Below are 19,761 nucleotides of genomic sequence, written 5' to 3'. Positions count from 1 at the left end.
ACTTGCCGCTTGCATGTCACTTAATTCCTAACGATCCTCCTGGGCTTGTGCACCTGGGGGCGCGGGCTCACACCCGCAAGCGCGGGGCGGGGCGGGGCAGGCCGGCCTCGGCCCCGCCCGGAGCCCCTGCGGGGCTGGTCGCGCGTGCGCGTGCCCGGCACAGCCGGCGGTCTCGCTCCAACGGGGAGCCGGAGCCGCGGCCCCTTCCTAGTTCCTTCCCCCTACGCGCCAGCCTGTGGCGCTGGATCTCTTTAAATTTATTTAAACAAACTTTGCATTTTAGAATAATTTGAGGCGCAGCAAAGTCGCTAAGATAGTAAGAGCTCCCGTGTAGCCACCCCGCCCCCGGGCCTTAGCACCTGCCGCAGTTCCTGAAGCAAAGTGGGTGCGGTGTCTGAGCCTTATCCAAACGTTGCTTTCCCGTAAGGTCCCTGCCCCGTGGGCGAGCCGAGCCGCCAGCCCCGCTGCCAGCCGACTGCGACCTCGTGAGTCCCCAGAGCCGCGGGCAGGCTGCCCTTGGAGTTCCAGTCCCCCCACTAGGGTCCGGGTAATCTGTTACTCAAGCCGGGAGGGGCAAAGGGGACGTCGGGCTGGTTGAGGGAGGGGAGAGGAGCCTCACGGAGGCCCCCCAAGGGCAGGGCGCTGGGGCAGCAGAGTCTGGAGCCGGGACAGGCGCATCGGGCAGGGAACTGAGTCCGGGACAGGGCCCCGCGGGGGTGGGCGGTTCTGAGCAGCTGTGCTTCCCTGAGGTTCGGCTTCTTCCCCTGCACATGAATTACTTTTGTTTTTTGTAAAGTGTATTTTGAGAGAGGGCAGGAGATGGAGGCTCCTGAGCCGGCTCCGTGCAGTCAGCCCAGAGCCCGACACAGGGCCCCAGTCAGTGAACCTTGGGACCAGGGCCTAAGCCAAAATCGAGGGTCAGATGCCTATCCGACTGAGCCGTCCCAGCACCCGCCATTTTTCTTTTTTTTTAAGATTTTATTCTTAATTGACCTCTACTAGGCCCGATGGGGGGCTCTAACCTACACACCGAGGTCATGGTTGCTTCACTACCTGAGCCAGCCAGGTACCAGCCCCCACCCCCAGCACCGAATTACTTCTTTAAACCGTTTTTTCCGTAAGCAGTGGACAAGTGTGCAAGCAGGTGCCGAGGTGTGTGCATCCCAGGAAGCCTCGATGCTGGCGTGCGGTGACCACAGGAAGGGGTGGCACCATTCCTTTGCACCTTTGGGCTGGGGACAGACCACGGCCAGGGTCTCGAAATGAACCTCCCCTCCGTGTACTTCCAGGTGCAGCCTCTGGTCAGCTTACGATAAATAATTCATTTGAGCACGGCTTTAACCAGCCACCGGATTCCCGGGACTGTGTGCGAGAACCGGCCAGGTGAAACTAAGTAAGGCCCTTTACGTGGCCGGTCGCCAAAGGTCAAGGTCTGGAGCCGGGGACACTTGGGCATCGGGGTGACAAGCCCTGCCCCCTGTGTGCCCAGGGCAGGCACAGGCCATGGTCTGCAGGAGCACTGTAGCCGCGCACACACGGATCTGGGCTGTGGTGGGCGTGACGGCACGGCCCTCGGACAGGTAGGCTGGTGCGGGGGCTGGTGCGGGCGAGACGTGCTCCGAGCCGCCGCGGGGCCGGGCTCGCACCACACGCACGCGACACACGGGGACCGAGTGGAAAAGAGGCCATCGTAAGACGTGTGTTCCGTGCGTTCTCGTGCACGGAGTCCCAGCGAGCGCTACAGCACAGGACCGCGGACTCGGGGCCCACCTGGGGACAGACACGGCTGAAGACACGGCTGAGCCAGACGCACTGGGCTTTGTTACAAGTCTTTAATACCGGATACAACGCTTTGTAACACAGAAAACAAATGTGCACCTCATATTAAACGCTACAGCATGGTCACGAATAATAACAGTAAGTAAAATAAAACGTTTGCTTTCAAAACCTTTTAGGAACTGTACCTTCCACAGACAGACAGGAGAACGGAAGCCACAGATGAGAAGTGCACACTCGGCCCCCGTCCTGCGGCCCCTCCCGTCAGCATCGCTGACTCCTTTCTTCCAGGAGCTTGTTATCGAACATTTCTTTTTCCCTTCAGAAAATAAAAGGAGATAACCTCGTGTTAGTCAACTCATCATGTTTTTTTTGTTTTTGGTTTTTTTTTTAGCATTTGTTTATTTTCGAGAGAGACAAAGAGTGAGCAGGGGAGGGCAGAGAGAGAGGGAGACACAGAATCCAAAGCAGGCTCCAGGCAGGAGCTGTGAGCACAGGGCCCAACGCGGGGCTCAAACCCAGGACCGTGAGCCGGAGCCTCACACTTAACCAACGGAGGCCCCCAGGTACCCCAGTAATTCATCGTGTTTTAATTTTTTTTTTTTTAATGTTTTTATTTATTTCTAGGAGAGAGAGAGAGACAGCGTGAGCAGGGGATGGTCAGAGAGAGAGGGAGTCATAGACTGAAACAGGCTCCAGGCTCTGATCTGGCAGTCAGCACAGAGCCCGACGCGGGGCCCGAACCCACGAACCGCGAGACCATGACCTAAGCGAAAGTCGGACGCTTAACCGACTAAGCCACCCAGGCGCCCCTCATCGTGTCTTAAAGAGTAGGAAAGAGTCCGTGTTTCATAGGGACAGAGTCTCAGTTTAGGGAGACAGAAAGTTCTGGAGACAGACGGCAGCATGGCTGCACAACAGTGTGAGTGTGTTTGACACCACTGAACTTGCACAGTTGAAGACGGTAAATTTTGTGTTCTGTGGATTTTATAATTAAAAAAAAAATAAACTGTTCACAGAAAGTGAGCCATCAACTTGTCCTTGTTAAGCAACTCCCTGGTAAAAGGAATGACATAAACCGAGGCCTGGCGTGCCACACTTGTCCGGGCAGCGACAGTGACAAAAATCAGACACAGATGGCACCCAGCAAAGCCCCCGCAAGTCCACGTGTGCTCACGGTTCCGGCGGAACAGGAGACCACCTTGTGGGGCAGAAGGGACAGTGGCCCCAAACTCGGTTAGAGGTCGCGTCCCTGGGGCCCATTATCGGCGCGGCCGATGGCATTTCCACGGTGCCCCTGATGTGCTCACAGCAGGTAAAGGCTGTCAGTACTCAAGACGCTGGCGACCCAGGGGACCCAGAGCAGCAGCAAAGCGTGAAAACGGAGCCGTCCTCACTGGCAGAGCGGTCAGTCCCTGAGGAGCGCTCTGCACCCGTGCGGCTCCCACTCTGCCATCTGGAGAACACTGTTCTCTGTGTGGGTGTGGAGGGCGCCACACTGGCCACTGAGATCCCGGAGCAGACATGCCAAGTTTCCCTGCTCCCAAAGGCCCTTCCTGTCGGGTTAGTGCAGCCAGCCAGACCAACCCTCCTGCGCGCGGAGCCACACTGGCTCTCCCGGGGATAGTGACGCGGGAGGCCTCCCCACCCACTGAGGCACGCACCGGGGATGACAGTCCTGGCCGTCTGGCATCCCGGGGCAGTGTGCCCGGCTGGCCCTGGACAGAGACCTCGGCCGGTGACTCTAGTTGAGTCTTCAGCCTGTCACTGCCACGCGGGCCCAGCCTGTTCCCAGCAAGGCCTGGCAGCAAGCCCAGAGACAGGATTAGGGGCTCTGGGGGCCAAAAATCCAAGGGCGATGAACTATGCTGACGGAAGAGAAACATCTTGATCACCGCATTCTTCTGACCGGCCAGGAACGGGCCAGGGCGGCTGCCACCACCTAATCCTACTGTTTCCTCAACGGCCACGGCGTCGGGGTGAGGGGGACAAAGTTCGAAATGCAAACATGAGCGACTGCAAAACACGATTAGGCACAGCAAGGCCGGCACGCGTCCAGGGCGCGGGCCTGGGCTTGCGCCCAGATCTGCCCTGCCCAGGGCCCCCGCCCAGAGTCTCCAGAGGGGAACGTCCGTCCACTGCTGGCTTCGCTGGGTCCCCCCTTCCAGCAACTCCTGGCCAAGCACTAACGTGCATTTCGAATGTTTGCAATTCATTCCCTGGCTGGGCACCTGGGCCAGTGCGTCAGGAAGAGGGCCTGGGGTTACAGCCGCCAGCGCCAGCCGACATGAGCCCTCCCAGACTCGCTGCCGCTGGTCGGGCGCGGCACCCAGAGCAGCCTACCGGTAGCTGAGCGAAGGTCCTCGGAGGTACTTCGCCTCGGCTGTCTCGTAATCCACGGCATCCACTGCAGCGATCGCACAGATGATGGCCTGCAAGACGGTGGGGGATGCTCAGCCTCGGGTTGGGGGCCCGCGCCGCACACGGGGCTGGGGGGGATGTGCTGGGGCCCGGGACAGCTTTGGACCAGCCTCCACAAATGTGCACGGAACCCGTGAAATCTCTGCTTGTGGGGAAACTCCTGAATGACATCAGTTAACACCATCTTGGGGACGAGGGACGAGAGCTCATGTCACCAGCAGTGGAGAATGGAAGGCGGGATCCAAAGCAACTTGCGTGTTTTTGAGTCCATAAGCTACCCGGGCACACAGTGGAGAACTACGACAGTGACATTCTGAGCACGCGGTATGCCTGACGCTGAGGAGTCCTTCCTCCTTTCGGTAGGTGACATAACGGAATTGTGGTCATGTAAGAAAGTGTTTTCAAAGAGCCCGTGCGGGGCACCCAGCAGGCTCGGTCCGTGAAGCCTGCGACTCCCCTGCCGGGTCCCGAGTGGCGGCCACCATTGGGCACAGACACTACTTGAAAATACAATCTTTAGGGGCGCTGGGGTGGCTCAGTCGGTTGAGGATACGACTTTGGCTCAGATCATGATCTCACGGTTCATGATGTCAAACCCCGCATCGGGCTCAGTGCTGTCAGCACAGACCCCAGCCTCGATTTTCTGTCCCCCACGCTCTGCCCCTCCCCTGCTAACGCTCTCCTAAAAATGAGCATTTAAAACCTTTATAGGTACCCCCCAACCCCTCTCCACCCGGGCGCTGCTGGCATCAGAGCAGCTTACTCTTGGGGTGTCCCAAGCACTGTGGGGGTTCAGCGGCCTCCCAGCAGGAGCCCCCTCGGTGGGAACCACAGCTGTCCCCACATGGGGACCAGTGTCCCTAGGGCAGAACCACGCTGAGAGACACACACGGAAGCACTTAAGGATCAAGAACTGGGGATCCCCCCGCAATCGCCTGAGAGGAGACAGCTAGTCGTACAAGTGGGGAGAGGCCGCTACTCCAACCGGGGGCTGCGCACGTGGCTGCAGCCGCTTTCTCACTTTGGTACAGATTTGAAAGCTTCCAGTTTGTACAAAGTTACAGATCTTTGAGTCTGATAGTTTCCCACACAGCCCCAACCTTCTAGATAACCGGCGGGTCCCGAGTGCTCCTGCCCATCGCACCGCGGGTGCGGTGGGTGCCGGGTGGAGAACGACCACTCCCTCTCCGCAGGCGGCTTCCATCCAGGAACAGGCCCCGCAGGCACACGCACACGCGGACAAAGCCCTCGGCTCTTGCCCCCGGGCACCCGCCCCGACCATGAAGCTTAACCCCCCCCCCCCCCAGAGCTTAACCCCCGAGGCTGTGTCACACCGCCAGCCAGCGGAACAGGCCGCAGAGCGGGTGCCTGGCTCCACGCTGCAATGCCCCCCCACCCCACTCTGTGCCCGGGCCCCGGCTCCTGGGCAAAGCTGGGTGGGGCCCTCTCCCGGCCCCGGCTGCTGCCCCCACCCCCCGCGGCCACTCACTTCAGGCAGAAGGACGTCCAGGATGAAGCGGATCCTGTCGCCATTCACCCGCGCCAGCGCCCTGCTGCCCGTCTCCTGGTAGACCCCCTGGAGGTACTTCACCACCACGTCCAGCTGTTCCTCATCTTCCAGGTACGTCTCCACACAGGTCATGTACTGGCCTGAGTGCAGGAACGTCGTCAGCCACCGTGACGGCTTCCTGTTCCTCAGGATGGCCCGTAGGTGGCCCTCGGCGCCCCTCGCCTTCACGATGTACTCCACCAGCTTCTGGTTGGCTCGGTCCCGGGCAGCCCGCGAGCGGTCAGGCAGCACTTTCCTGCATGGCCGCCTCCTTCCCTGGGGGGTCCCCGTCACAGGTTCCTCGGGGTCCCCCTTGGTTAGCTGGGGAAACCTGGTCCCCAACACATCCTGCTGGATGGACTTGCGGACGGGGTAACCTGTGGAGCACCGACATGTCCTGGGGCCGCCGGCCTTGCTGGGAGAACTCCCCGCCTCCTCCCCTCACTAGGTGTGTGCCTGAGGCTGTTGGGGGTGAGGTGCCGAGCCCCCCAGGACACGGGGGTGGGCCCAAGGCAACACACACAAAGCTGCCTCCTCTGACGGGACCCCGCATCTCTCCCCAGCTCAGCCCAATCCACGTGTGGCCCAAATGAGCGGAGTCCCTGGGTCCCCCAAGGAAGCACGGACTCCTCCCGCCCCACTGTAACAGCCGGGACAATGGGCTGCAGTGTAACCATCAGTTAACCAGAAACTCGGGCAACAGGGAAGGCAGGCGCAGAGCGGCACCAGTCACACTTAAGAGGAGAGGCCCGAGTGCCCAGCGCACAGGGGGCAGGAGGCACGGGCAAAGTCTGCCCCTGGAAATCTAGGCTCAGGCTCGGGATACAGCCTGGCCTCCGTCTAGACACCCCCTGAACTTCAGACACAGAAGGCGGCCGCCCTGCACCCCTGCAGAGGAGCCGGCGCACTTACTTATGTCGGCCGCGTAATACTCCAGGAAAGAGCCAGCAAAAGAGCCGCAGCCTGCAGAGGAGGTGGGGGCGCCCGGTCACCACCAGGGGAGGCTCTGGAGACGCCGCCCGCCCAGCGTCAGCACCACCCAGGCTGCCTCCAGAGACGGCTGACGGGACAACGCGGCCGTCAGGGTGCCGCCTCGTGGCCCAGCAGGACCTGGGGCAGACGGAAACCACTCTCCACCTCTGGTTCACACCCAGCAGCTCGGCCTTCGCTGTTTTGGGGACAAGACTGCCCTGGGCCCAGGCAGTGTGCCCAGGGTAGGCAGAGGCCTGCGTGCTGTCCCCCATGCCGTCCCCCACCCAAGGGCGTGCGGGCCCACGTACCAAGCCGGACCCTGTAGTCCGTGATGAGGGAGACGCACCAGCCGATGGCCTGGTCGAAGTCCTCCTTGGCTTCGTTCTGCAATGACAAGGCCCAGATGGAGACGTCAGCGGGAGGCCGTGGGGGCTCTCCCACCATCTCCACGTGCCTGGCTCCAGTGTCGGGTCAGTAGAGCCGGTGGGGGAGGCGGGGGCAGGTGATGCACATGGACGCCGAGGTCTGGGGCCGGAGCCACTCAGAAAGGGGTCCGCATGTGAGCTGAGCACTTTGGGGCTAAAGACCGGGGACCATATGAGAAGAAGGCGAACGCCCCCGCGTGTAGCTGATGTCGCCCTCACATGGACAAGGCTTGGAAGTCACACAACAGAAACACTTCTAAGTCGACTGTGTCCTCTGCTGGGACCTGTGCCGGGTCAGTCGGGAGACGTGCCGCCCTAGGAGCACACCCGGCCACCACGGGGGCCTGCCTAGGCCTCGAGATCCTCACCGCAAACGGAGGACCTCTGAGCCAGGATGAGGACCCGCCACCTCCACCCGGCCTCCTCCCATGGGATCGGGGGGGGGGGGGCGCCTCTGGGCCCAGCAGGGATTGCTGACTGGCACCGGGGATGGCGGGCTGTGTGGCCCCTCACTTGGGGAAGCACAGGGCAAAGCCACGGCCATCACCCCAGGACCCGAACGGTGCACACAGCTCCAGGAGGTGGTGCTCCTCCCAATGGAAGGGCCTCTCGGGGACCCCGTGCCCACCCCCCCTAACAGAAGAGCCTAGCTTTTCTCGGACAGCAGGAAAACAGGGACAGGCACCATCCCAGCGTCTGATTACATGAGACCACGCGCCATCTTTGTCACAAAACGCACTCTTCACGTGGTTACAGCACACAGACCTCCAGACTCCCGCCCTCCTTTCCAACCCCTCCGCTCCGGGAAAGGTGCCTGGAGCCCTGACGTGGGCTGTGGGCTCGTGCTTCAGGGGATGTGGGAGCTCCTGAGGCCACAGCTGGCCTGTTAGAGGGCCCCGACGCACACCCTGATGGGGACGGGGCGCCCAGCAAGGGCCACCACTCCAAGACCGAAGTGAGCTCACAGCAGACGGGGTGGACACGGGGCCACCGCGCAGGCGCAGACAGGTCAGCAGGAGGAGAAGGCCGGGACCCGGTGGGGTGTCACCCCCAGACGCTGCCACACCGCAGCCTGTGCCTGCCATCCTCAGAGCCACACGGCCCCCAGGGGGCCTCCAGCCTCCCGGTCCCAGGCCGTCCCCACAAATAGCAGGGACAAGCCGCTGCCCCCACAGGAGGCTTCACTGTGACCTGAAACCCAGGACCCCGCTCCCTAGGCTGGGAGGAGAAGGGCACTGGAGGGAGGCTGATGGGCCTTTCCCCTGGCCGGCTTTGTGTTTTGAAAGCCAGCGTCTCACAATCGAAAAAACGACGTGTTCAATGGACACGTGACTCGCAGGCTCGGGGTACAATTGAGCTGATGACAGCGTTTCGGGGTGTCAGCCACTGGAAAGCCCAGGAAGCCCCTGTGGGGGGGGCCATGGTGGCCTGGCGCAAGGATGGCCTCCGAACGACAGCCCGCAGGAGGGGCCGGCCTCGCACCTGGGCGAGCTGTCCTCCGCGCCAAAGCCTCACCTGTACGATGAGGGGACGGCCGGCAACCTCCCCGGGGGACTGTGGTCCCCGCCAGGCACGGCCCTGTGGACCGAGGTCACGCGAGGGGTGCAGCTACCCGCCGCTGAGGGAGCCGCTCACGGAAGCATCAATGGTCCACCTACCAGAAGCGCTTGCTTCTCTTTGCAGTCGAAGTGCTTCAACCTCCGGAGGGACACCGTGATGCTGGGAGCAGACAGGCAGAGCTCAGCGCCAGAGCCGCGCCTCCCGCCACGAGAAAACGCCCCCCCCCCCGCCCCGCTGCTGAACCCAGTCGGGGCTGCGGGGTGCCTCTGCCAGCGCCGGCTTCCTGATCCAAGGCCACCACACCCCCCGGCTGCCCGGGGAAGCCCCTCAGAGACAGGCCTGGCGGGAGACTGGCAGAGCCCGAGGGGACCCCGAGGGGACGTGGCTGAGGCTGCCCGCGGGGGGTGGAGGCAGCACCCCAGGGCCAGGGGGCCAGAGGCCAGCTCTACGCATTCGCCTCCAAAATGTGCTTCCAAAGCGTCCCTCTAGCAGAAGGGGACGTTCGCGTGCATTTCCATCCCTGGACTGAGACCCCGTAGAGGGTGACCAGACAACCAGGCAAATGGCAAAACCCGGGGAGGCAGGTGGCGGCTCACACAACTTGAAGTGGCCGGATCACGGTACAGTTTGGAGAACGAGTACAATCCAAGGGCCGTCTGGGCCTTGTTTCCAAGCTGGCAGATAGAGCTCGGACACCCGGGCTGCCTGACCGGCCTCTCTGACAGCCTTTGTCTGGATTCTTCCTCCAGGAGCTGGATTGCAACCCCCCCCCCCGCCCCCGCCCCCACCCCCACCAGTGCCCCCGAGCTGGCGGGCCTTCACCCGGGAAGCTTTTGCAGAGAGCAGACAGCTGCGTTACCCTCTCCCTTTGGGGTCCATGTGCCCCTCGATGAAGAGCACGCTGGCTTTCTTCTCTCTTCGCCGGACGCTCTTGACCTGTTGGCAAACCCAAGAAGATAAAGAAAACGTCAAGAACCCAGGAGAGGCCGTGGGTCTGAAACAGCCTCCGCATCAGTTACACTGTGCAGGACAGGCGTGAGCGGCGTGTGGCCAGGAGCCCGGGGCTGGGGGACGAAGGCAGGGTCCTTGGGGAAGGCGCCCGGATGCCGGCCCGACTGCTGCTCGCGCTGCCTGTGCTCACGGCGGGGCGGGACTGAACGGGCTGCGCTTTCCTTCCTTTCGTGACAGAGAGCGAAGCCCACTGCTGCCGACCACCCCGCGTGTGACATGAGACCCTCCCCTGCCTTAGCAGGGCACGCTCATCCTCATCTTCAGGAGAAACGTGAGTGGAGGGAATGGGGACCAGCCGAGGACACAGGGAAGCAGGGTGCCCGACCCCTGGCCCCTGGCTCTGCTTGCGCATGTGCTCATGCTGCACTTCTACACGCAGGGGAGCCGCACCTGCTGTCACTGCCGGTCGGCCCCACCTGTGGAGGCCACGCCAACCTACGGGAGGCCAGCCTCCCGCAACAGAAGCGTCTCCCAACTCTCACAAACACTCTTCTTATTTGTCACTGTCTCTGCCCACAAGTTTAAAGCACTACAGCTAGCATCAGAGTCCCATCTACACCGCAGGGACACAGAGAATACAGGATGGAGGGGAAAGAACCAGGATGTTGCCTCCACCCAGAAAGTGCACTGACAGTCCACAGCACACGGGTGCAGAGAAAGCCCGGAGCTCGCTGCGCCTAGCCCCTGCAAAACCTCAACCCTCTTGATGCTCCTGGTTGGGGGGGGCGATGGAAGAAATGGTCTCAAGTGCATGTCAGAAACAAGCAAACCACAGGCCTCCTTTCAGGCAGGTTTCCCTGAGCCTGCCCGGCAGAGATCGGCCCCAGGACCCTCACACGCAACTGCGCCCAAACGATTAAACTCCCCTTACACAGGAAAATGTCTCCAGAAACCTTGCTTGTAATTATAAGCCCATCGAGTTCTCCCAGGAAAAATATCTGCCGGGGTCCAAACGACCAGAGCGGAGAGTGAGCGGGCAAAAGGGCAGGGGTTGCTGCGGCGCCCCGAGCCCGCCCCTGCTCACCACTGCCGGCCAGAAGGGGTATTTCTGGTGTTTCAGCCAGACGAGCATTCCGACTTCAAACGAACGTGGCTCTAGGATTAAAAAGAAACAAAGACAAAAAGGATGTTAATCAGTTCCCAGTCATGCACCAAATTCAACAACTTATGAGAAAACAATTGCTAGGGCTTCGCTTAAATCTGATGGGCGCTAGCTCTGATCAGAGTGCCCAGACGCTTGGAGGCCATTTCCCAACAGTGCTGGCATCCAGGGCCGGCCGTGCGCACACCCCGTGGTCACGAGCTAGTTTCTTCACAGGACAACGTGCCCTGGTCACACAGGTGGTGACCGGGGAGACGCTGGTAGCTGGGGACTCTGTACCACCTTCACCACTTCTCTGTCTCAGATTCTTCCAAAATAGAACATTTTTTATAAAGTATAGCACAGGGGTACCTGGATGGCTCAGTCAGTTGAGCGTCTGACCTTGGCTCAGGTCATGATCTCACGGTTCGTGAGTTGAAGTCCCACGTCAGGCTCAGTGCTGACAGCTCAGAGCCTGGAGCTGCTTCCGATTCTGTGTCTCCCTTTCTCCCTGCCCCTCCCTCTCAAAAATTAAAAAGTTTAGAAAAAAATTATAGTATAGTACAGAAACCCCAACGTGAAAAGCAAATTCCTAGCAAGCCCACTGGTCTGAAAACCTAGGCTCTTAAAAGGCCAAAAAAAAAAAAAAAAAAGAATTACCGAAACCGTCATTAAGTAACTCCATATTAATAAACCAAACTTATTAAGATTTCCAACCCCCTGTGACCAAACCATAGTGCGGATCCACGACTGGAGCGCTGCCCTTCCCCGCGGAGCCACCTCAGTGACCAGGGCAGAAGGTCCACGGACGGGCAGACGGCTGGCAGCCATATGCTGAGAAGCGCTCAGCCTGTAAGCGAACCGTCAGGGCCCCGGGAGGACAAAGAGGTCCCGGGAAACAGCAAGACAGACGTCAGGCTGCCGGGGGATGGGGACAAGACCAAATCAGACGGAAGCACAAAGCAGGGCCGAGAACGAACACCGCGGTCTCTCTAGCTGCGGGAACCCCCCACCGGCAGCGGCTGAGAGGGAGACGCCCCAGAGGAGGCAGGCACAGTGTCCTTCTCTGGCGGTGGCTTCCGCTCTGCTCCCAGAAGCCCAGCCTGCAGTTCCCTCCCAGAGGTCCGTGCCCCACAGGCAGCAGCCGTGGTGGAACCCACCGTTGAGATAACTGATGGCGGGGGGAGGGCTCAGTACGTAACAACTCGTTGAGGGAAGAGTCCTAGGAAGACCATGTGGAAATGTAAACCATGTCCAGTTACCAAGTCACAAAAAAGAAACCACAGGGACCCAGGGCAGCATGGTGCCGTCTGGTGGAAAAGAGCCAAGTCACAAGAGCGCATCCTGTGCAGCGGCCTCCCAAGGTCCGGGGGTGGGGGGGCCTTGGAGGACAAGCCGCACTTCCAGGTACTATTTCTGCGACATCTGTGAACCCGTTAATTTTTGCACACGACAAAAAAGCTAAAAACTACCGGCTACGTTAGAACAGACAGGTCCGGGGCAAGTCTAAACCCAAAACCCGTTCTCAGTGATTTACTCCAGGGAACACACTAACGTCCCGCGGGTGTCGGTTCAGGATTCTGGCTCCGCGTCTCCGGCTCTTCCACAGGGGCCCAGGGCACCCCCTGTGCGCGGTCTGCCGGGGCCCATAGCGTGGGGGGGGGGGCCCTGGGGCTCCGCTGCCTCTCTGGACACGCATGCAAAGGCCATCCCCAAGGGTCCGCAGGTGGCGCTGGGCCGCCCCCGAACAGTGGCGACAGAGCCGTCTCTCCACTTGGCTGTCCCTCCTTCCCACGGAGAGGACAGGGCGACACATAAAGGGAGCAGCGAGTTGGCAGGGAGGGCCGCCCGTCTCCTCCCGGGGAGTCTCTCTCCCCTTTGTGTGCTTATCCTCAAGACAGAGCGGGGGGGATGCGCCGCCTCTGAGGCTGTCAGTGAGGCAGGAGAACAATTAAACGGCCAGAGAGGCCAGGCTGGGCCGTGGGCCTTACCGTGATACAGCAGGATTCGGGGGGGCTCCTCGTCGTCCTCATCCTCCTCCAGGACGGAAGGAACGGGCTCGAACTCCACAGACTCTCCCGAAGACCGACGGTCTGCCAACGAGGTCAGATTAGACTTTCGTCCTTACCACCCCAGAGACTCAATCCCAAGAAAAACGTGTCGTGATACGTGACCGTAAGTGCAAAAATAAAAGGTCCCGTGTTCACACTGCCAAACAGAGTTCCCTTTGACTAACGTATGTTTAAAAAAAAAACAAGCGGGGGGGGGGGCAGGGAAGGGAGCAGGAGACAGGCGGAGAGAGCGAGGGAGGGGGGGACAGGGCTCTCGAGTCTCCGTGAAAGGCCAGCACACAAAGCGGCGATCTGGGTCCCGGCAAGGGACACAAGCAGGGGCGGGGAGGACACAGGATGGAGGCCCCTGAGGTGCTGAACCACGGACACGCGAACGGGTGTGTCAGCGTCCCAGACGGGGAGCACCGCAACAGGACAGGAGGGGCCGCGGTGCGTGACTGCAGGCGCAGGCGCAGGAATTCCTGAAAAGTCGGGAGCCCGGGGCACCGTGGTGGCCCCGTCGGTTGAGCGTCCGACCTCTGCTCACGTCATAATCTGACAATTCGTGGGTTCCACCCCCAAGTCGGGCTCGGTGCTGTCAGTACAGACCCTCCGTGGGATTCTGTGTCTCCCTCTCTTTCTGCCCTTTGCCTGCTCTCTTTCTCCCTAAAATAAATAAGTGTTAAAAAAAAAAAAAAAGGTCGGGAGCCTTCCGAGCGAGGGGATCACTTCTGAGCCTCCCGCCCGTCCGGCGGGAGTGCGTTAGCTTCGCAGGTCTGAGCACCGGGGCGTGTTCCTCAGGCACAGGCGCGGCCTCCAGCGCCCTCCCCTCTAGCTCAGAACAAAACCGAAGGCACAAGAAGCTGGGGGAACTGGGCTCATCACAACCCGGTGGGAACAACCGCCAAAAAGGAACCAGGGAATCCCTGCCCCGCGTCCGTTCTGATCGGCTCCCGTGAGGCCCTGGTGAGAAACACACCAGAGGCAGGCCACACGTGCGCCGGGAGAACCCCAACCCGCCCGCTGCCGGCATGAGGCCATTTGCGGCCACAGACCTTTGGCTTCCTTCACCAGGACTCGAAGATCTCCGATGTCCTCCGTGGGCGCAGGCAGGCGGAGTCTGGCAGCGCTGCGCAGGGTCATGCGTTTCCCGAGCCCCTGCCTGGGGGACACCACTGCCCCAGGCTTCAGTCGCGTGGTGGGTGGCCTCCGGCCACCATCAGGGCACAGCCGCTTGGCAGAGTGGCCTTGGGCATCCAGGCAGGCTGGGGGTAGAGCGGGGCCACGCAGACGCAAACTGGGTTCTCGTCCTTTGGCCCACAGACCCTCCTCCTTCACTCTGGGCGGGGAGCCAGGGGCTCGAGGGCTGCTTTTCTCGTCGTCTCCCCGTGAGAGCAGAGGCGCCCTCTGACCCCTGCTGGGCTCCCGGGCTGAACCTCTCCGCCTTTTACCGGGGGTCGTCCAACTCGCACAGCACATTCTGGACCCACCCCCGTCCTGAGAACCACCAATGGCTGGCGGGGCTACCAAGGCCCGTGGGCTTCTGCTTTTTCCGAGTAACTTCTTGTGGTCCGCTTTGCACTTGGGGTCTTTTTTACAAGCGGGGGAACCTGATAGCCTCGGGTGGACACGTTCCCTCCTCTCAGGTCCAGATCTGCTCGGCACAGCCTCCTGGAGGCAAGGAGAGCCAGGGTCACAGAGCAAGGAGGCCAGTTCCGTGGGCTTCTCTCGTGAACACAGAGCGGTTCTTTCTTCCCGTGAAAGGCTTTCTTGAGGCAGAGCAGCGCTCTCGCTCAGGACGTCCAGAGCCACCCGCAGCGAGCGTCTGTAGGCCAGCTCCTCTAGGGGTTCAGCAGGAGCCTCGTTCTGGGAGGCTGCAAGAATGGGAAGCAGACAAAGCCTGGTGACGACTGAGCACGGCCACCGGCCACGTAAGGTCACACAAGGTCCTCGGTGGCTTTCACACCTGAAGAGAGGTCTGCCCCTCCTCAGCCCAAAGGGGGCCAAGGACACAAAACAACATTGTTCAGGGCCACTGGGGCTCTGCTTTTCCAAAAAAAAAAAAAAAACCTGACTGGGTTACAAAGACAAATCCCTCCAAGTTACCAAACAATACAGCCAGCAAGCCCAGCAAAACCAATGTACTCACACCCTTCCCAAATCGGCTCAGCCTCACAACTGCAAATTCCATCAGGATCAAGAAAAACCCTTGCCAACTCCATAAGGAACTCGGCCAGCCGGCACCGTATTCTTGGGAGTGAGGGCCAGCCCGTGAAAGGGACCCATCGTGGGCTGGTAGGTTTTCCATACTTCTTTGCAAGGGCAAAAAAGAGCAGCAAGCCAGCAAAGAGCAGCATGAGACTTGAGATTTCAGCCTGGCCTCCCGGCTGCAGTAGTTTTAGTTATTTATTCCAACACACAGACCCAGACCACTTATCTGAACGGGATGATGGACGCAATATCACAACTCAGCGGGCGCAACACTTATCGTCACAGTATTTTCTCCGTTTAATATTAAAAGCTCCTACAGATAACCGGTCCCTAACACGATCTGAACAAATGATGATGAGTGACTGGGAGGTGACGGCCAGCGCTGCCTAAGATATGCCCGGTGGACGCTGCTTTGAACAAAAGCTGTTTTTCCAAAGACACAGAAAAATAGACCCAATTTCATAAACACCCCTGAGAGGACCCCCAGTCAGTCCTTCCACAGGACAAACAGCTCCAGGTACAAGAGTGCGCGGCCCCCTCCCAAGGCGACAGAAACCACTTCTGCTTGGTCTGCAGAGCCGCCACCAAGGAGGCAGGCAATCGGCCCCAGTGCCACAAGGCTCGGGAGCCCCCACCTAGGAGAGGCGAGGGGGGTGTCGGCCTCCCATCTCCGACCGGCCTCGCCCCCACCCAAGAGGGCACCGGCACACAACGTGTCCAACGGGGAAGCTGGTCACAGAGCCCTCTCTCCCTGGAACGCAGCCGTGGGGTCTAAATATGCAACCCGCTGCTCTCAAGCCCCAGGCAGAGAAATAACCAGCGCCAAGAGCATTTCTGCAATCTTCCTATGGGCTGGGGGCAGGGGAGGAGAAAGCACACGTCTCCCCCATCCCCCCACCCCCAAAGAGGCAAATGCGCTGTGTCTCGTTCTCCTGTGCGCCAGCGGCTGTGGACGTGACCCGGCTCACAGCTGGCCGCGCCGGGAGTTAAGAACAGGATCGGTTCCAGGGTAGGTTCTGGAAGAGTTTAAGTACATCTGTTTTATTCTCCTCCTTCAGCTAAGGGTTTCCCGGAAAGCAGGGTCTTTCCGTTCTCCCACACTGTCCCTCTGTCCCTTACAGACGTGCTCTTACCCAATGCGGAAGCAATTCGTTCGATGTGAGCCGTCGTCAGGGTCTCCGCTTCTGTGCTCTTCACCTCGATTCTGCAGGGACAGAAGCGCCCGTTATCCGCGACCAGCCAAGGCCACAACGACATTTTCAAACATGTTTTTCTTTAGACGACAAAGGATTGAGATTCATTTTCTTCCTTCTCAACCTTCCCCTTAAACCAAAAGTCGCAGCCAACTAGGAATTCATGTGCCTGAGGTTAGAGGCAATAAGGATCCTGGTGAATGAGGTCTTTTTGCTTTTTTCCCTTTTAAGACAGAAAAGGTCGGCTGGATTTAAGAGTGAAAATGAATTCAAGTTGTGACTTTTAGGAGGCAAATCCTACTTTCAACTACACAAATAACTCCTTTGTTAGATTTTTCAGAGTAGAAGATAATGTCACTAAAAGCTGTTTACAGCCCAGCAAGTGTGTTTTAGTTTAAAAGGATGAGCTTTCCTTTTAAACTGGAGTATTCAATTACCTTCCCAGCCGCAGGGAAAGTGTGAGCTGGGGACTAAGCAAGCTTAGGAGGCGACTCTGAAGAGGCCAGGGGACCTGGGGAAGCTGTAACCAGAGCGGACGAGGTTTTATTCTCTTTGAATTGGGAATTCTTCCATCAGACACAGCAATACCACAATCCTACGTGACCTGGGTGTTTTAATCATTCTGGGCAATATTTTGTTCTTCCATCACCGGATAACGAAGAGAAGAGTAACACTGCCGCATAGCTGCGTATTTGCCATCTGAATGCTAAATAATAGCCTCTTGTCAGACGGACGGGCTGAAATAGCACACACTTCAAAACTGACAGGCCTGTCACGTAAGTTTCTGAGAAAAAGACACGCAAGTCTGTGGGAAGGAAATATCTGCGTGTGAACCCCAGCAAGAGCTTCCCCTGTGTATTCTTTTATTGTTTTTCTACTGCTCTCTTCCACACAGAACACCTGGTATCAATCTTCCATTTCCAAAAGGACACACACACCAAATCAGTGTTTGCCTCTTAAGAGTATTGTGCTCACAACTAAAGAATAAGCGCTTAGAGTTTACTACGCTTTGGGAGGGGGAAGATACAGTATAAGAAATCCCATTCAAGAAAAAAAAACAGTAAAAAAAAACCCACAACACTTAACTTTTCATCTAGAGAGAGTATTTGAACACTTAGAAAAAATTCCTTTTTTCTCTTATTTTTTGTTGACATCTCCGTTCTGGCCAAAACCTACATTAAAAAAACAAAGCAAAAAACAAACAAACAAAAAAAAAAGCAAAACCCTTGTTACTAAGACACAACAAACAGGTGACACAAAGAAGCACTGGGCAGCGAGCCCGTAATTCTTAAAGTATGCAACCACCCCAGGGCCTCAGCAAACGCATGGCTAATCCTGCCCCTTTACAGATGGGGAAACTGAGGCCTGCGAGGTCAGTGGCAGGGACAGGCAGGCAGCAGGGTGGCTGCCCGCAGCTGAGGCCTCTCCCCATCACGTTGCTAGAAAGTCCCCCCAGGGCACTCCGGTTATTTATTATCACAGGGCTCCCTTCCAGATATTTCCTGGAATTACATACTGCCTTACATGCCTTTTTAAAGCGGAGTCTGTTAATTTTCCTTATGTGCAGGAAAAAAAAGACACTTCTGGAAGTGTAACCTTGTAAGCACCAGACCGGAACCCCATTAACTGGGGAATGAGGATCAGTGCCAAGAGATCCGAGCGCCAACTGCTTGGGCTCAATTATTTCACCGAAAGAGCTCCGAGCTGCCTCCTGATAAAGATTTTACTTGTCACCCAAAAGTCATTTCTAATTCCTGAAATTACGGCACAACGGCTGTCACCTTTGCAGGCCATAATCGCTTTTCCCATCTGCAGAGGACATACTTGGCATCCGTCATGATTTGGACTCATGTGGCAGGTGGTAATGATTTGGCACAAAGTACTTGAAGGTCTGACGAGATGTGCCCCTGCAACAAAATTTGCACAGCCGTTCAGAAAGGCGATCGCTTTCCACGTTAGCACAGACGCGACCCTCAAGGGCAAGGGTCACTGGGGCTTCTCCGAGAGGAAGCGGGGTCAGTTCTGCAATCCTGCACGGAGATGCTCACCGTTAAGAAGACAAGACTGGCCTGGGTCCCTAGGGAGGCGCCTGCAATTCTCTTAGAAATAAACCGCAGCCGCCGCCCGCCGCCCCCCGCCCCCGGGGCCGTGGCTCGTGTCTAGGAGGCTCCGAGCAACTCTCGGGTGCGCTGAAGGCCTGCCTCCCACCTTCGCAGGAAAGCGATTGAAAACAAAGCTTTCGACCCTCCCCCGTCCGGGTAGTGAACAGTTGCCGCCAGTTGCAAAAAAATAAAACGGGAGGAAGCGACTGCTCCTTCGCCTGCTCTGGCCCTGGAAGGACGGGGACAGCTGCGGGCCGCTCGTCACCTCAGGGGACACATGGGCCTGGCTGCGGACGGAGAGCAGAGGGGGGCTCACTCGCGCACAGAGGGGCGCAGGCGGCGGGTGAGGGCGGCTGCAGACGGGGTTCCGGGAAGGGACGAGGGACGTACGCAGCCGATGCGGGGCCGCGGTGTACAGAGGAAGGAGCGAACGCGGCGGGGACCCGCTCAAAGCCCCGGGGGCCTCCTTTTGGGGTTCGCCCCTCCCCCCAGGCTCGGCCCGGCCGCCTCAGCCCCTGCCAGCCGACCGCGGGCCGCAGGGCTCACCGGGCGGCCGGCGTCCCCAGCGCGGCGTCCCCGAGCACGGGGCGGAGGGCGAGGAGGCCGCGGCGGCCCAACGGCGTCGGCACCCGAGCCTCCCCAGCCGCCGCCCGCGCCCGCGCTCACCGCCTCCGCCGCCACCGCCGCCGCCGCCGCTCCCCGCGGGCCGGGGGCGGGGCCGGAGTGGCGGCGCCGCCAGGCTCCACCCCCGCCGCTGACCAATGGGGCCCGCGCGCCCGCCCCGGGCCCCGCCCCTTCCGCCCGGCTGGGCGTGCGCACGCGGTTGACGGACAGGAGCTGGGCGGGCAGGCGGGGGCGCGCGCGCGCGCGCGAGTGACTGACGGGCGCTGGGAGGGCGCGCGGGCGCGAAGCCGAGGGGCGTCTAGCGGGCGGCGAGGGCGGGCGGCCTCGGTCTTCTCTGCCGGCCCGGCACGCGAGCCTGTGAAAGGCTTCGGCCCGGTTCCCTTTGTCAGCCCGCCTCCGGGCGCCGCAGGCTGGAGAAGGCGGCCTCCCATGGCCGGAGGGAACCTTCCAGAGCCTTCCAGAACCTTCACGTTCCTGAGGCGCCACGTGCTGCCGCGGTTCCCACGGCGCAGCCTCTGGGGGGCGGCCCGGGAAGCAGGTACCAGCGCGTGGGCCGGGCTGCGGGGTCGCGTCGCTTCTCTTCAGCTTAATCCCCCGGCGCTCGGCCAGGCGTGACCCTCAGCACGACGACACCGGAGCCTGTCGCCCCCAGACTCAACGTCCCGCTGCTGTCGGGGGTAGGGGGTGAGGGAGGAGGGGAGAGCTGACGCGGCGGGGGGGGGGGGAGCGTACCGGGCCTGAGGCCTGGGGGTCGGGGTTCTCACGGGGGAGGGGGGAGCAGCCAC

At 59.9% G+C, this 19,761-nt stretch overlaps 1 protein-coding gene across 5 annotated transcripts; it reads right to left on the bottom strand.

Annotated features, from left to right (window-relative positions):
- Positions 1-1,813: 1,813 nt before the first annotated feature.
- PWWP3A (PWWP domain containing 3A, DNA repair factor) lies at positions 1,814-19,056 on the bottom strand. Of its 5 annotated transcripts, none has more exons than XM_039248075.1 (14): positions 19,019-19,056; positions 18,075-18,157; positions 17,337-17,422; positions 16,191-16,261; positions 13,902-14,720; positions 12,787-12,888; positions 10,739-10,809; positions 9,563-9,639; positions 8,802-8,862; positions 7,027-7,102; positions 6,659-6,709; positions 5,687-6,123; positions 4,120-4,208; positions 1,814-2,095 (listed from the first exon to the last, which is right to left on the bottom strand). In XM_039248075.1, exons 2-14 carry the CDS (start codon positions 18,099-18,101, stop codon positions 2,041-2,043), a joined length of 2,022 nt encoding a protein of 673 aa, XP_039104006.1. In that variant the 5' UTR covers positions 18,102-18,157; positions 19,019-19,056; the 3' UTR covers positions 1,814-2,040. The 5 variants fall into 5 exon arrangements, with proteins under 5 accessions (XP_039104006.1, XP_039104003.1, XP_039104005.1 ...); XM_039248072.1 differs by having other exon boundaries at positions 18,032-18,157; positions 19,019-19,033; XM_039248074.1 differs by lacking the exon at positions 19,019-19,056 and adding an exon at positions 18,899-18,997.
- Positions 19,057-19,761: the final 705 nt, after the last annotated feature.

Source organism: Hyaena hyaena, unplaced genomic scaffold (assembly GCF_003009895.1).
Source record: "Hyaena hyaena isolate Hyena2069 unplaced genomic scaffold, ASM300989v1 scaffold_302, whole genome shotgun sequence".
Taxonomy (NCBI): domain Eukaryota; kingdom Metazoa; phylum Chordata; class Mammalia; order Carnivora; family Hyaenidae; genus Hyaena; species Hyaena hyaena.
The sequence above is the reverse complement of the archived record's forward strand: the minus strand, read 5'-3'. Positions and strand labels throughout refer to the sequence as shown.

Excerpts from the sequence above, each read along its gene's own strand:
- PWWP3A (XM_039248072.1), bottom strand. The coding sequence starts at position 18,088 with ATGACGGATGCCAAGTATGTCCTCTGCAGATGGGAAAAGCGATTATGG. Across the intron at positions 17,423-18,031 it reads AGCGATTATGGCCTGCAAAG|GTTTTGGCCAGAACGGAGAT; the intron begins GTGACAGCCGTT and ends TTTTTAATGTAG. Across the intron at positions 14,721-16,190 it reads ACGAATTGCTTCCGCATTGG|CCTCCCAGAACGAGGCTCCT; the intron begins GTAAGAGCACGT and ends CCATTCTTGCAG.